The following is a 14,280-nucleotide window of genomic DNA, read 5'->3' as shown; positions in this document are numbered from 1 at the left end:
AGTAGGTCAGGGCAAAGCACTGGATGACCTGTCTTCAATAGGGCTACAGTAGCTAGAGACATGGCTACCACTTCCACGCCTGTTGCCCCTGCCCCCAAGGAATAAAACCTACATTTTCATTATGATTCATAAAGTTTCAGGTGCATTGTCTCTTACACTAACATCAACAAGGATCCAAGGATCAGACAGCCCACCTCCATTGCGTTGTACGTATGGCTTTACTTGACCTATCAAGATCATTGTGTTGCTGGGAGAATGAGATGATTTTCACAGCCATGCTGGTTGTCAACATTCCTAGATGAAGAAACTAAGTCTCAGAGAAGTGGAATGACTTCCTCTTGTGCGTGGAAGAGCTTGGATCTAGAACCTCAGGGGCCACATTCTGTAAACTTCCTATTGTGCAATACCACTCTCTTGGTCCCACTAGCATGTGCTGAAAGACTGTGAAGGGAGAGTGATCTGAAGAGATAACATCTGAATATGGCTTGTCTGCAAGCAGCCAGATGTATCCAGTGGGCATACAGAAGCTGACTTGCCCTATAATGGTTGGGAGAGGGGCCATTCAGGGCATCAGATTCATTAAAGAATGATGTTCCCAGTCATCCACCTGGTAACAATCCAGGGCAGTCTCATGGCAGCAGGTGCTATGTTGAGAACATAAGCTGGCTAGCTAGATTCCTCATCTCCCTATCCCAGAAAACCTGGGAAAGTCCTCCATATGGACACCAGGCCTACTGCCATACTAGCCCTGTGATTCCTGTTTCCTCTAAGTGAACCCAGAAGAGAATTCCAGAGCATAACCAAGCCATCAGCACCATGGCCTGCTGTCCCTGAACCTGCCTGAAGGCTGGGATCCAGGATCTGTCAGTATACATGATCAGTCCTGTTTCTAAGTATTAGATGGACCAACTTATTCAGTTATTTCTTCCTTTCAGTGACAGAATAATGATGCTTTTTTTTTTTCTGTTCTAGAGAAAGAACAGAAGATCTAGCTTTCAGTGCTAACTCCACTATTCCTAAAATGAATAAACTTGAGGAGGGTACTAAAACATCATGGATGTCAATTTCCACATCTTTAAAGTGAGGTTGAGATACTGCCTATCTGACAAAGGCACTGGGTGACCTATAGGCACTATAGGAGTCAAGAGAGGTTACACAATGGAAAGTGCTGTTTTTCAATCATAAAGCACAGTATAATTTATCATTATTATTCAAACTTGATTCTTACCTCTCTCTGATTTCTCTGGCTACCTGACCTGCCATGCGATTCAGTTTATGCCATAAAATGAGGTTGTTCATTCTATCTTGTGCTTTATTACTGAACGAATGTTTCAGATCCCATCTTTTCTAACATTTATAACAGTTTTATTAAAATAATTATTTCTTTTATCAGTTTTCCTATTTCTGGGTCTCTTGATTTTTTTCATTTCTTATCATCTGTTAATATAAAGAGAAACTACATATCCTGGTCACACGTGTAAGGTAACAATATTTCCTTTCATCCCTCCCTTCTTCAGAACACTCTTCTTCCCTGCTTTCTTTTTTTTTAGTTTTTATAATAGTGTACTTTCAATTTATCTTATAGTCACACACTTAATTCTTACACATTCTTAAATAATTCTTACATGATTTTTGTATATTTATCTTAGTTTTTGATCGGCTTACTTCACTAATCATAATGGTCTCCAGTTGCACAATTCCATCCATTTCAGGGCAAAAGACAGAATTTCATTCTTTTTTATATGCCTGAGTAGTATTACATTGTTTTCTTTATCCAGTCATATCTCTATAAATTACTGTATGACAGCAGAGATCACACAGCACATCTATTGCTGATTTCCTACAACCTAAAATGTATTGGTGGTTTGGAGCTGTTACATCATTAATGAGAGATGGACTTGAGAGTCAAGCTCTACCACTTGCACTGTTTTCCCCCAGTCATCCTTGCAATTTGGAGCTAGGACAGGAGGCAGAGGGGCGGGATCACTCCTTGTGGAGCTAGATTCTGGATCTGGCTCCATCATTTCCCATGGGTTTCTTCAACTCTGGCCTAAACAGTACAATGTCACGCTGGCCATGGTGATCATGTCCTCCCTGAGAACACAGGGGAGGCTTTTGCAGAACCTAAAGAAAATGACAAGTGTTGTAACCAATGTGAAGGTCATAACTGAATAAGAGAGAAATTGGCCCAGGTAGGGACTGAGCCTTGACTCACTATTGTGGCACATTAGCCGCCACTGGCATACTCACCTGATGAGTCTGACCTGCACATGGACCATGGGTTGAAGGTCTGAAAGCTGGTGCTGATGGGGTTGCTCACGGTGCAGTTGTAGATATTGTCAGCATGCTGGGGGCCAAGGGTGAGGTGCAGAAGCTGGGAGCTGTTGGCTGAGTTAAGTGGGTGGAGGCCTTCCTTCTTACTCCAGTTGTAAACCACATGGTCCCCTTTCTCTACTGTGCACGCCAGCATCAAGTTGCAGGTCCCGTTCTCACTCTCCTGGGTCCTGTTTAGCACTTTAATTTCTGGAGTGGAGACCTGCTCTGTCAGAAGGGGGAGGAAGGGAGCCATCACTGACATGAACCCCCTGGGTCCTCACCAGATCTCTTTTTAGAAGGCATTGCAGCACTTTTCCCTCCCTGAGGGGCTCTAGTGTGGTCATCTCAGTGGAAATAACCACTTCACCCCATCTCTCACTCCCCACTGCAGCCTTTCCACCACCATCTTGGGATGAAATAGAGGATAATGTAGCTTTAGCTCCCTTCTACCAATGCCATTAGAGATCTGCTTGTACTTCCTGATGCTCTTGATTTAGGTTGTTCTCTTGCATGCTACCAGTGGACTTTACTGTCAAATAATCACCTCTGGGTTTTCACTGACTTAAAACATTATCCCCTAGATCCAAAGAATGTTTTATACTGATATTTCATCTACAATATGTGTGTGTGGCAACCACTTCTGTTTGAGGCAGTTCTCGATGACAGCTTTGTTAAACTTATTGCTCTTTAATATCATAAAGTAACCCATGGAAAAGGGAAAATCCTATTTATTTAAGATCTACTATAGGACAAGCATGGTGCTCGTGTTTCACATTCATCATCTTTTTAAATACTCTCAACTATTTTACTCCATGATAATTTTCCCATTTTATAGATGAAGAAACTGGGTTCCGGAGAGATAGAACACATTCTTCACCTGTTGGTGTTCTGGGGATATTCTGAAAGCACTATCTGAAGGAAAAAAATGCTTTAGTTTCCTGAGGATTTTAAGCACATGAGAGATGGGTGGGGTCCCTTGTGTACGAGCTTCCGAGACAAGGAAGTTTCTTTGAACAAGTGATAAAGTCCCATGTGACCATCAGAATTCCTGTGACTCCCAGTGACTCTCTAGCTTGCAGAGACACAAACTCTAGGTGCTTTTAAGAGCACTTGGAAGTTAAAGGGGCTCAAAAAAACCACTGGTTTTGGATTAAGTGGGCCTGAGTTCTACTTTGTGCATTGCCACTAAATGATGTTATAATCAGAACCCACATTTAACTAAGAACAAGATACTTTACTTTTCCAAGTAGGTATGGCCCTATGCCAAAGGGCATGGCTTGGTGAGTGATGTGGGTGGGCTGAATTTTGTCTCTCTTCTCCAAAAACTCTTAGTACACTGAACCACCTACACAAGGGTGTGTAAGTATGTGATAACCACTGTTCTCTGGGTTTCAGTGGCCTCAAGTAGGAAAGAAAGTTTGGGTCTCATCAGTTGTATTCAAACTGGAAAGAACTTTTTTTTTGGTCAAATAAAGTCTTACTAAATTTTACTTGCAAGCCAAGACCCCTGGGACTCTGGGTCCTTCTGCCCTCAGGCAGCAGGGCCTCTTTCTTTTGGGAAGTATGAAGAAGGATAACTAATGCTAGGGAGCTGCCATCCACATAAATTAGAAAAAAAAATCAACTCTGAAGCCTCTTCCATGAAGCACAGTTTTGACATCCCCAGACTGCATGGTCTTTTAAGCTTCTTTCAATTCTGAATACCCTTTGCTTCTGAGAAAAAGCCTAACTTCTTGGACAGGAAACTATGTTGACCCTCCAGTCTGGAGTGGAGAAGTCCCCATCATTACCATAAAGATTGAGCTGAACGCAAAATTGCTGGACGGCAGTATTTTCTTCCAGGCTTATAAAGTACCATCCCTCATGTTCCTTCCTGCTTTCCAAGAGTTCCAGGTTCAGGTTGTCCAAGTGAAACTTATAACCACGCTCGATGTATCGTGAAGAGCCCCCTTCAGAAAGATCCAAAGACACTATTTTCTTCTTGACGCTGCTTTCTGGCGATTTTGCCATGGTGACAACAATGCGGATGCTTTTATTTGTGCTCTTATTTATCCACTCATTTGTCAAGGGCAGCCACACACTGCTTCCCAACTGCTGGACATTCTTTGGGCAGTTTATCACACCCCCACCTGTGGGACAGAAGAGAGAGAGAGATCTTTAACATGGACATCTTTGAGGACAACATCATGTCTGAATCAGGAATGACAAAGTAAGGTTTCTCAGTCTCCTACTTCCTCTTGGGCCATCCCTGGGATAGCCAGGTTCTTAGGGGTTGATCAGGATTCCCAGGAGGCTCTTGACTGCATAATGTATATTTAAAAAGTATCAACAAAAATCTCAAAATGACCTAACACAGGGCTAGCTAGAATACAGGATTTCTACAGTTCAATGACTACCTTAAGGTCATGTAGATAGTAAGTGCCAGACTCAGGAGCAGAACCCAGGCCTGTTTGTGCCTTTTCCAGGGTTTTCACCATCATTGGATGTGCAGAATGAAGATTTAGAGCAGCTGAAAACGATTCTGAATGTATAAGCCCAGAGTACCAAGGTGCTAGTAGCTAGTAGCATCATTCAGAAGACGAGAAAGACTTAGAGGGAAGTGATCAGTGAAATGCTGAGCTCAGTGTTTCCAAGATGTGGAATTCTAGCTCTCCAAAGATTTCTGAGAGAATGCATAACATTGAGGGTGAGACTATTTTATTTCTCATTTTCAAAAAAGCTGAGCCAACAAAGTAAAAGACACCCCAGCCCAAATACGCTTCAAACCACTAGAAGGGATCCTGCTGCTGATCATTTAACACCTCTCGTCTGCTCAAACCCACAACCTGCATTACTCCCACCTCTCTCAGCTGATGATCTTGCTTTTCATGTAAATGAAAAAAAAATAGAAGATATAAAAAGAGTGCTTCCATTTGTTACTACCCCAAATCAACCGACCTAATGGGATGGGCACTCTTAGTCTCCATGGAATGCCAGCCTGTCCCTTCTTGGAGCCCTTCCCTAGCTCAAGGCTTAGATTCTGCAATCTCCCTGTTTTCTTGTATTATATCATTCCTACTGGTATATTTCCATCACAAGGCAGGTAATTTCCCTCTCTTAAAAATACCTTCCTTATTCCAGCTGCTTCCCCAGTGATCTTTTCTATTTTTCCTTTATTTTTGTTTTATTTGAAAGGTGCACACGAACAGACACACGGCCAGAGGCAGAGATCATCCATTTACTGGTTTACTTTTCAGATGCTTGCAATAGCCAGGACTGAGCCATGCAAATCAGGAATTCAATTGGGATCTCTCAAGTGCATGGCTGGGACCCAGCTGCTTCAGCCATCAACTATTGCCTGTCAGGGTGAAATGTGGGCATCCCAAAAGGAGTTATAACTACTGTACCAGATGCTCATCCTCTGTTTTTTTCTTTGTAGAAAGATCTTTAATGTTTGTTTCTATTTTCCATCCCCTGTTTCTGACCCATTTTTTTTTTCTCAACTCTTCTCCAAACAGGTGCTTTCTGCTACTTGCTAGGGCCATTCTCAGCAAAGTGACTGTCTCTCTTCTACATGAAGCTGAGTCAATACTCCATCTTTATCCTACTTACTCCCCCTAAAGCACTAGACAGTTCACCACTCCCTCTTTAAAATACTGTCCTCATGTAGCTCCTGAAATACGAGACTCTCCTAGTTTTCCTCCGTTTTCATTGTTTCCCTTTTCAGTTTCCTTGGTGAAGGCTTTTTCCTCTTCCAGGTCTCTAAATATTGGAGCAACCCAGGCACAAAAGTCATGCTTTTTTCTCCCTTTATACTCATCTTGGTTCTCATCCAGTACACATTCTAGAATGTTTACCAAATGCTTATATATTGCACCCAAACCTTCACATTACTCCTGATTGCCAACCTAGCTCAATACTTGGAGGTCTGATGGCATCCAAAATCTAGCAAATAAACTCTTTATTCTGTAACTTCTTTGGCAAACATTAGAATTCAGCCAGTTTCTCAGGCAATATATATATATATATATATATTGGAAGCACTTAGGTTGTTTTCCTTTTCTATGTTCCAGACTCCGTCTAACAGTAAGTCTTGTTTGGCCCTGAATAGAAGCACGGGTCTGGCATCAGAGCACTGTGCAACTTCTTTTCTCTCAGATCATTGCAAGTGGGGGATGGGCATTGTCTTTCAAGTGATCTCATTGCATCTGTAACCTGTACACTTTGTCCAATTTTTGTCTTGCTTTTCCTTTTCAACTCCCAGGAGATTTTAGTTCCCATACAATAAATTCCATAGTCCTCAACAGATACAGATTCAAAAACCTTGCACACTCCAACCCTAGAGGATGCTCGAATTCTGATTCCTTCCCTCTTCCTTTCTCACTGCTCCATGGTCACATTGATTCCCAAGCCCTACCATGAACACTAGTATTTCAAATCACTGCAATTCCTCTCTTTGGAAACCTCTTCCTTCAATGTCTGAATAGCTCATTCCCAACTTTATTTCTGGTTTCCTCTGAGAGTTTACACCTTCTGACATACTTTCTCTAGTCCTCAATTCAAAATAGCCTCCCAATTATTCCATTAATCATTGCCTAATGTGATATTGAGTATTGTTTTATTTTTGTCTCTGCCACTAGAATGCAAATCTCTCAAGAACTTCTTTCACCTTTTGTCTCATCTTTAGGACCCATGATAGAAGTTGGCACATAGGAGGCTTTTAATAAATATCTTTTCAGTCTATGAATGCTGAAAGCAGTATTACTACACTAAAATCTCTCTTACTTAGTTTTGCCTATTATATATATAACTGAAATCAACCATAATCTAGTGTTCATAAAAAAAAGGGACCCATGACTCAGAGAGAGAGAGCATAGATTGTTCTAGATGATAAGAAAGCAGAAGAGTTAAACAACCTGCTTATGTAACATGGCTACTGAGAAAAGACCCTCCCATATTCTCCTTGGGTCTAAGATAGTTTAAGGGAAATGTGGCTAAACTGGCAAAAATGTTCTTGATGCTGTAATGCGCTAAAATCCAAACACCATTCAGTTGAAAGCCCAGGTCATACGATGTTCAATGACTGGGAAAAAGGGAAAAAAACAATTTGTTTGGGTCAAACTGAGGAAATGGATAATTACTAAAGAAAAGTGGAAAATGCATAAAACAGTTGTTCTGTTAGATACTGTTGTCAGAACTGGGTCTCCTCAGTGGCTTAGATGGAGCAGTGGACGGCAGGCCCTGATGCACATGGAGGGTATAGCAGTACATTGAGTCCTGAAGAGGACATCTGGTATCACAGCAGAGGATGGAAGGCAGAACAAACTGGTCAACTACCCCAGGCAAGCGTTGACAGCAAATATCCGGGTGAATGGAGACTCTAAGGTGGACTGTGTCAGCCAACGGACCTTGGAAAGGTTTTCTCATTCTTGGATTGGTGTGATTGGCAGCATTTCAGAACTATTGAAACTACTTGCGTAGAACCCACACAGCATGCTGCACATCAGGAACCCTGGGATGACATCAGGAACCCTGGGATGACATCAGGAACCCTGGGATGACATCAGGTGACGGTGTCTCATCTCCTGGGACTGAGGCAGTTGGGAGGCTGGGTGCAGTTCCCCTCTTACCTGCCTTTCCCCAGACACAGGAAAAAGAAAATTTGGAAACAATGGTCTCACCCACTTTCCCCTACTCCTTGACCCTTCCCACCCTAATCAACTAGGTAAACAGCATCAAAAATAAAATTTATATATATGTATAAATTTGTAAAAGTAATCTATATATTATATATTCACTATATATAATTATGTTTATTGTATATCATATATATGAGATATATATGATATGACACATACATATATGAGATATCATCCTTGGAGTATTCGCTGTGATTTGGTTAGTTGAGGAATCAATAGGGATTATTGTTTCTACACAGATAGCTGGGAAGGTGTTGGACTTTCTAAGCCATACTTTGAATGTCTGAAAATCAGTGATGAGACTCCTCGGCTGTCATGTATCTGAACTCAGACTTACATCTCTAAAGGAGTGAGAGAAGATTTAGAGTCGTTCACACCCACATGGATCTGAACTAGTAAAGAAAAAGTTGTGTAGATCAGCAAAGCCACATTTTTTTTTTTCTGGGAGCACAGCTGTCAGTGTCATCTCTCAAAGGGATCGGAGATTCAAAACAAGATTAAGAATCCCTTCGGTAGCACTTATGTTTTTATAAACTAATTTTTATGGAGAAAAGAAAGGATGATAATTATTCTACTCTCAGATTATAACCCTTCACTTTCCCACACATCCTCCATGTGTCCCCTATGTCTTTCTCCTACATAATCATTTGGACTCTTTTTTTTAAAAAAGATTTATTTTTATTATTTTTTATTGGAAAGGTAGCTATACAGAGAGGAGAGACAGAGAGGAAGATCTTCCGTCCGATGAGTCACTCCCTAAGTGAGCGCAACGGGCCGATACTATGCCAATCCAAAGCCAGGAGCCTCTTCCGGGTCTCCCACATGGGTGCAGGTTCCCAAAGCTGTGGGCCGTCCTCAACTGCTTTCCCAGGCCACAGGCAGGGAGCTGGAAGGGAAGCGGGGCTGCCGGGATTAGAACCGGCGCCCATATGGGATCCCGGGCATGCAAGGCGAGGACCTTAACCACTTGCGCCACTGCGCCGGGCCCTGTTTGGACTCTTTACACCACAGTTATTTTATGAACTTGGAATTGGAGGAAGTGGAGAAGGAGGTATAAGACGAGGTATGATGTGGCCAAAATAAATAAATACAAGAAAGCCAAAAAAAAAAAAAGTTGGAGAAACAGAAGAAGCAGGACAGGATAGATGCGTGGTTTGTGCACATGAGGACTGGAATCAAAACTTGAGCAGGACTAGAGACCCTGACACCTCACAACCCACATCAGAAACAGTGATGTCACAACAGAGTGTGTGAGTGGCTAGGTCTGAAGGCGGGATTTGAGATCATCCCAAAGTAAGCACAAGTGGAAAAATAAGACAGGGGGTGGGGGTTGAAAGTGGCTCATCTTCTTCAAGAGGAGTTCTTACTCCTGAAACATCTGACTGATAAGTGTTTTCCAGGGGCCCTGTGATTCAGTCAGCCCCTGTTTACTAAGAGTTGGGGAGGAAACATTTAGAACTGTTGCCACCAACTCACTTTCCCTCATGGGTAATTCTACTTCGAAAGTAGAGTGATTCACACGGGCCCATGGATATTGGCCCGATGGTAGCAGAATTTAGCTACCTTTTTAACAAGGTGGGATTCTACCTAATGTTAATGTCTTGGGGACAGGGAGAGAGGTATGGTTCTGTTATTGTACATGCTTTAGATAAACTTGCTATGACCCTTATTTTAGGCAGAGAAGAGATAGCACTTACTGGATCCACAATTTTGTTTTGCAAAATTTAGGCCCAAAAGGAAAAAGACTAGAGCTTTTTTTAACTAGAACCCAGGCTGGATGTTTGGAACAATGATTAAGATGCCCCTTGTGGTGCCCACATCCCATAACAGAGTCGTGGGTTCCAGTCCTGACTCTACTTCCAATTCCTGTTACTGATGCACAAGTCAGGAGGCAGTGAACAATGCCTCAAACACACTGCTCCCAGCTGCCTGTATGGGAGACTCCCAGCTTGGGTTTGGCCCAGGCCTGGCTACCGTGCACACCTGAGGAGTGAACTAGTGGATCTCCTTTGTCTCTCTGCTTTTCAGATAAGTGAATAAAAATGGTTAGAAAGCCACAAACTAAAGCCCATCAAACTCCTATTCATATTCTTTGATGTTACTAAGAATACTGAGCCTTTTCTTAGATTATTTGTACATATTAATCCCAGCTTGAAAGCCGATAACCACCCTTTATCTGTCTGATTGGTTCCTTGAACCTCCATACCTTTCTTAGGGAAGACTCCCCTGATTGCTAAGATAGGTTAAGTTTTCCTGCCACATGCTTCCTAAACACAATGTCATTCGTTACCCTTCTAACAGTCTGTCACCCTTACTCCATCTTATAAGCTTCTAAGAGTAAGGGCTGTGTAAGTTTTATTTACTGATATATCCATAATATTCGTCTGGGACATGACATGGGCTCAGTAAATCCTGTTGCCCAAGTGAATGAGCAAGGCAAAACAGGATGGATGATTAAAGAAGGGGATAAATGACAATATGGAATCACAATTCTTCTCTCTCCATAATAACTGCATATTTGAATTTGTCTTTAAAAAACCCCTAAAATGCATAAGATGGGAGGAAATAATGAGAATCCTTTTCTGCTCTTGCCAGGTGAAGAGATGGAAATGTATCAGTTATGATCTCCAAGTTTCTAGTACAACAAAACTCATTCCTCCCTCAACTCTTGCAATATGTTATTTCTGCATTTGTGCCTCCAAACAGAATACTTATTTGCAAGTCCCATAAAAAAAAAAACCCCAATCTGCCGGTCCTCGCACACCTAGAAAGACACAAAAGACACTTGTAACAGTGGTTGCCTTCATGCAGGGGCATGGAAGGGAGATGAGCCCTTACTTCGCAGATTGTTGGAGTTTTATAATTGAACACAATGCTCATAAAATAAAAAGATTCATTTTTTAAAAAAAATCAAGAGAAAACTGGCATGATGAAAACAGCTTCTGCCCTGTTTCCAATTTTCAAATAAAATACTTACATGCCGTCTACATTCTAAAGTCATTAACAGTGTTTTTCATTTTATAAAAAGTCTGTAGTTCAGTTTAGTTCAAGTCACTTCAATTCACATGGTTGAATGGAAGAGCTCTTTCTCTCCCTCTCTGATTTTCAAGTAAATAAAAATGATTAAAAAACAAAACAAAACAAAAGCCTCCCAAACAAACTCCTATTCATATTTCTTGATGTTACTGGAAATACTGGTGTTCTTCTTAGATTATTTGCACTTATTATTCTCCAGTCTGAAAATCTTTAGTCACCCTTGATCTGTGTGACAGATAATTCTAATCCATGAGAGCTGAACACAAATGTTAGCATCATCCCCACCTTTCAGACATGGGCTCATCCTGTTTCAATCACTGAGGACTCTAGAGTCAGCATGCGTAAGCACAAAGAAATTGCTAAATAACTCTGTATCTCTCCTCCCTCATTCCTACATTTTTAATGGTAATAATAATTCATAACTCAAGTGAGACTTAACTGACAGATATACATAAAGCACTTAGAACTCTGCTTGGTACAAAGCGAGCATGAAGTGTGTGCTATTGTTCTTCATCGAACAGATTGTTCTGCATGGACTCTCAGGGTCTAAGCATGGCTCTTATAGTTCAATTTGTTTTCCACACATTTGGCACAATGTCTATCATATCAACTGCTCTTAATAGATAACTGCTAAAAGTCAATCTATGAATGAAACCAAATAGTCCCTACACTCTGATTCCTAGTCCAGTATGGAGACAGCTATTACAGTAGGAAAGCTTTTGGGAAATTCAAATGCTCAGACAAATATTTTGACATACAAGGACTAGTAGACACATCACTTGGGATCAAGTCTAGACTCCACACAGTTGTTTCTCACCTCTTTTCTCATGTATGTGAATGGGGTGAGGAAGATTTGCACGGGAAATAAAATCTTACAGGGGTCCATCAAGTTTAAAAACATGTACCACCATAGTGGGAGATATAAACAGTAGGGGATGCACTATCTGTGTGGACAGAGGATGTAAAGAACTCTCTAATTTCTGCTTAATTTGCTAAAATTGCTCTAAAACATAAAATCTGTTTAGAAAACTCATCAGCAGAAAAGGAAAATTCACTTTGCTGGGGGAAGGCGACATGTAGATTTTTTTATTTTCTCAAGTCCTGACTGGAAATTGGAAATTGAGTTGAATAGAGATGGGAAGGAGAGTGGTACTTATTTTACAAGAATTAAATTTCTTGGTTGGCTGAATTCTGTCATGACTGACCTGGCCCATTTGCAAAGTGTTTCCGTCTGGGTTTTACTAGACTTTCGCAAAAAAAGGTGTGTATTTAAAAATAAAGACTGAACAGATTTTGTATGCATTTCAGAAGCTGGCACAAGGAAGAGAGCAGGAGACGATTGGGCAGACACGCCTTCCGGGGCTGGGTTGTGTCTAATTCACCAGCCACATCCAAAGTCTCAAGGTGAGCAGCTGTCAGCTGTATCAGAGGTTCCCTGAGCCTGGCTGAGAAGTCTGGCTTATTTGACCATTCCAATCAGCACAAAGACAGAAAAATCCAGCCAGCAGAACAATCTCTCCCTCCTTACTGTCACAAGCCAGTATGCCAAAAGCCAAGGTCACAAATGAGGTGCCACTGAAAGGCTTGCCTCCCCGTGATCACACTAAGTGATCAGTTGTTCTTTCCTGGACTCCAGTTAGCAAGAGCTCTGGTTTTGTTGATTCTACAGGTAATTGGGGCCAAGGAAGGGCCTCTTCCTTTGGGAGTCTGGCACAAGAGAGATCCATACATATCTTTCCTATGTTCCTAGTGGCTCCTGGGGCTTTTCCTGCCAAAGTCCATCATGGATTTGTGGTCTTGAAAACCCCAAACTCAAAACACCCTGGGCCTCAGGGTTTTTCCCTTTCCCTAAGGCTGTGCCCATCCCAGGTTGCTTCCCAAAGTCTAACCAAAGTCCCAAAGCATTTAAGCAGGAGAGTCCCGTCTTCGTCATGCCATCAACTCAACAGTTAATCCATATTTGGCTTTTGTTTTCTCACGTCCTGAAGCTGCTAAGTAGAAAATCGCAGCTTGTCTTGAGAAGTAGATAAACCAGGCTCCAAAGTGTCTGTTGTCATCTGGCTTCACTGCTGAAGCCACTCTGATACCAGAGCTTTCTATTTGCATTTCCCATATACTGTAACCAGCCCTGGGCTCAGAAATCCCAACCATTCTCCCTCCCATTGCTTTAGAAGCTTCTCTTCCAAGAAAGTAGCCACTGATATGACCACGCGGTGGCCACTGTTTCTGTTTTCAACCAAAGGCTGGTGGTTTTTACTTCTACTCTTTCTTCCCGCTGTAGCTTTTGCTTTTCGTTGGTCCAGGTCTGGTTTGTTTGTCTCTATGTGTACACATGACCTCTAGGATAAAGAGGTGCACAGGCCAAATCATGTCCCAGAGCTCTTTGTCACCCAAACACAACCATCTGCTAGATCAGAACTATGGTGAGAACTTCTCATGGTGAGAGGCTGATTAGCAGTGTGACAGGTGCCTTTGTCTAAGAGCTCCTGGTTCCCATGGAAACCAGGATCGGTGGCATTGAGCCTGGAAACCCAAGGGCCCAAGAACTCACAATGTTCCTTCCTTCTTGAAAGAGGCAGTTGAAACTCAGAGCCAGTCCTTAGGGAAGAGGCAGCCAACCCACAGTCCCCAGCCCCTGTGCCTGCTCTCCATCCACGAGGCTAAGCAGGTTCCTGGCAGCTAGCTGTGACACTCAAACTATAAATAAAAAAACACTCACCTGATCCATAGCTCAATCCAAAAACCAGGGACAGGACCAGCAGGAGGCTCCAGGAGAGTGGTCTGTTGGTAGCCATCAGCCAGGGAAGAGAGAGGAAGGAGCCCAGCTGGGAGCCCGGCAGCTGCTCAGAGGCACCACAGCAGAGGCGAGCTGTGTGTCAGCAGTGCTGCTGCGCTGTCTAGTCTACACATCAGGAACCAGCAGGTTCCTGAACTAGCTTCCTGTCTCGCTTGGGACTTTTTCTGCCTGTGTCTCGAGGATTGCTCATCTCTCTTCGGGGCCTTAAGTCACTTTTGTTCTCAAGAAACAAGTCAGGCACTTACTTACACTATTGGAGATGGGAAAAGGGCTGTGTAGTCATCCTGGCCAAAGCCCCATTTGGGGCTGAAATGAGCTCCCTTCCTTCTTTCCTTCACTGTCTCCAGGAAATGGGTGTCATGATTTCTTTGAGTAGTTCTCTTTGGTAGCTCTTCTAAGAGTGCAGAAAAAAGAGGGAGTTTTATCAAGCCAATCTTCAAATTTGCTAGCTGT

General features: G+C 42.3%; 1 protein-coding gene across 1 annotated transcript in view; it reads right to left on the bottom strand.

The window, feature by feature from the left end:
* The window catches only part of SLAMF1 (signaling lymphocytic activation molecule family member 1), a 37,043-nt gene extending 23,107 nt beyond the window's left edge, over nucleotides 1–13,936 (bottom strand). Inside the window, exons 1-3 of the mRNA XM_041003195.1 lie at nucleotides 13,750–13,936; nucleotides 4,107–4,445; nucleotides 2,251–2,541 (exon numbers count right to left, since the gene is read on the bottom strand). Coding sequence (XP_040859129.1) covers nucleotides 2,251–2,541; nucleotides 4,107–4,445; nucleotides 13,750–13,825 — 706 coding nt within the window. The 5' untranslated portion in view covers nucleotides 13,826–13,936. The remainder of the gene's footprint in view (nucleotides 1–2,250; nucleotides 2,542–4,106; nucleotides 4,446–13,749) is intronic.
* Between the last annotated feature and the right edge of the window lie 344 nt (nucleotides 13,937–14,280).

Source organism: Ochotona curzoniae, unplaced genomic scaffold (genome assembly GCF_017591425.1).
Source record: "Ochotona curzoniae isolate NIBS_2020 unplaced genomic scaffold, NIBS_Ocur_1.0 scaffold_2683, whole genome shotgun sequence".
Classification (NCBI taxonomy): Eukaryota; Metazoa; Chordata; class Mammalia; order Lagomorpha; family Ochotonidae; genus Ochotona; species Ochotona curzoniae.
This window is presented reverse-complemented; position numbering and strand designations above follow the sequence as displayed.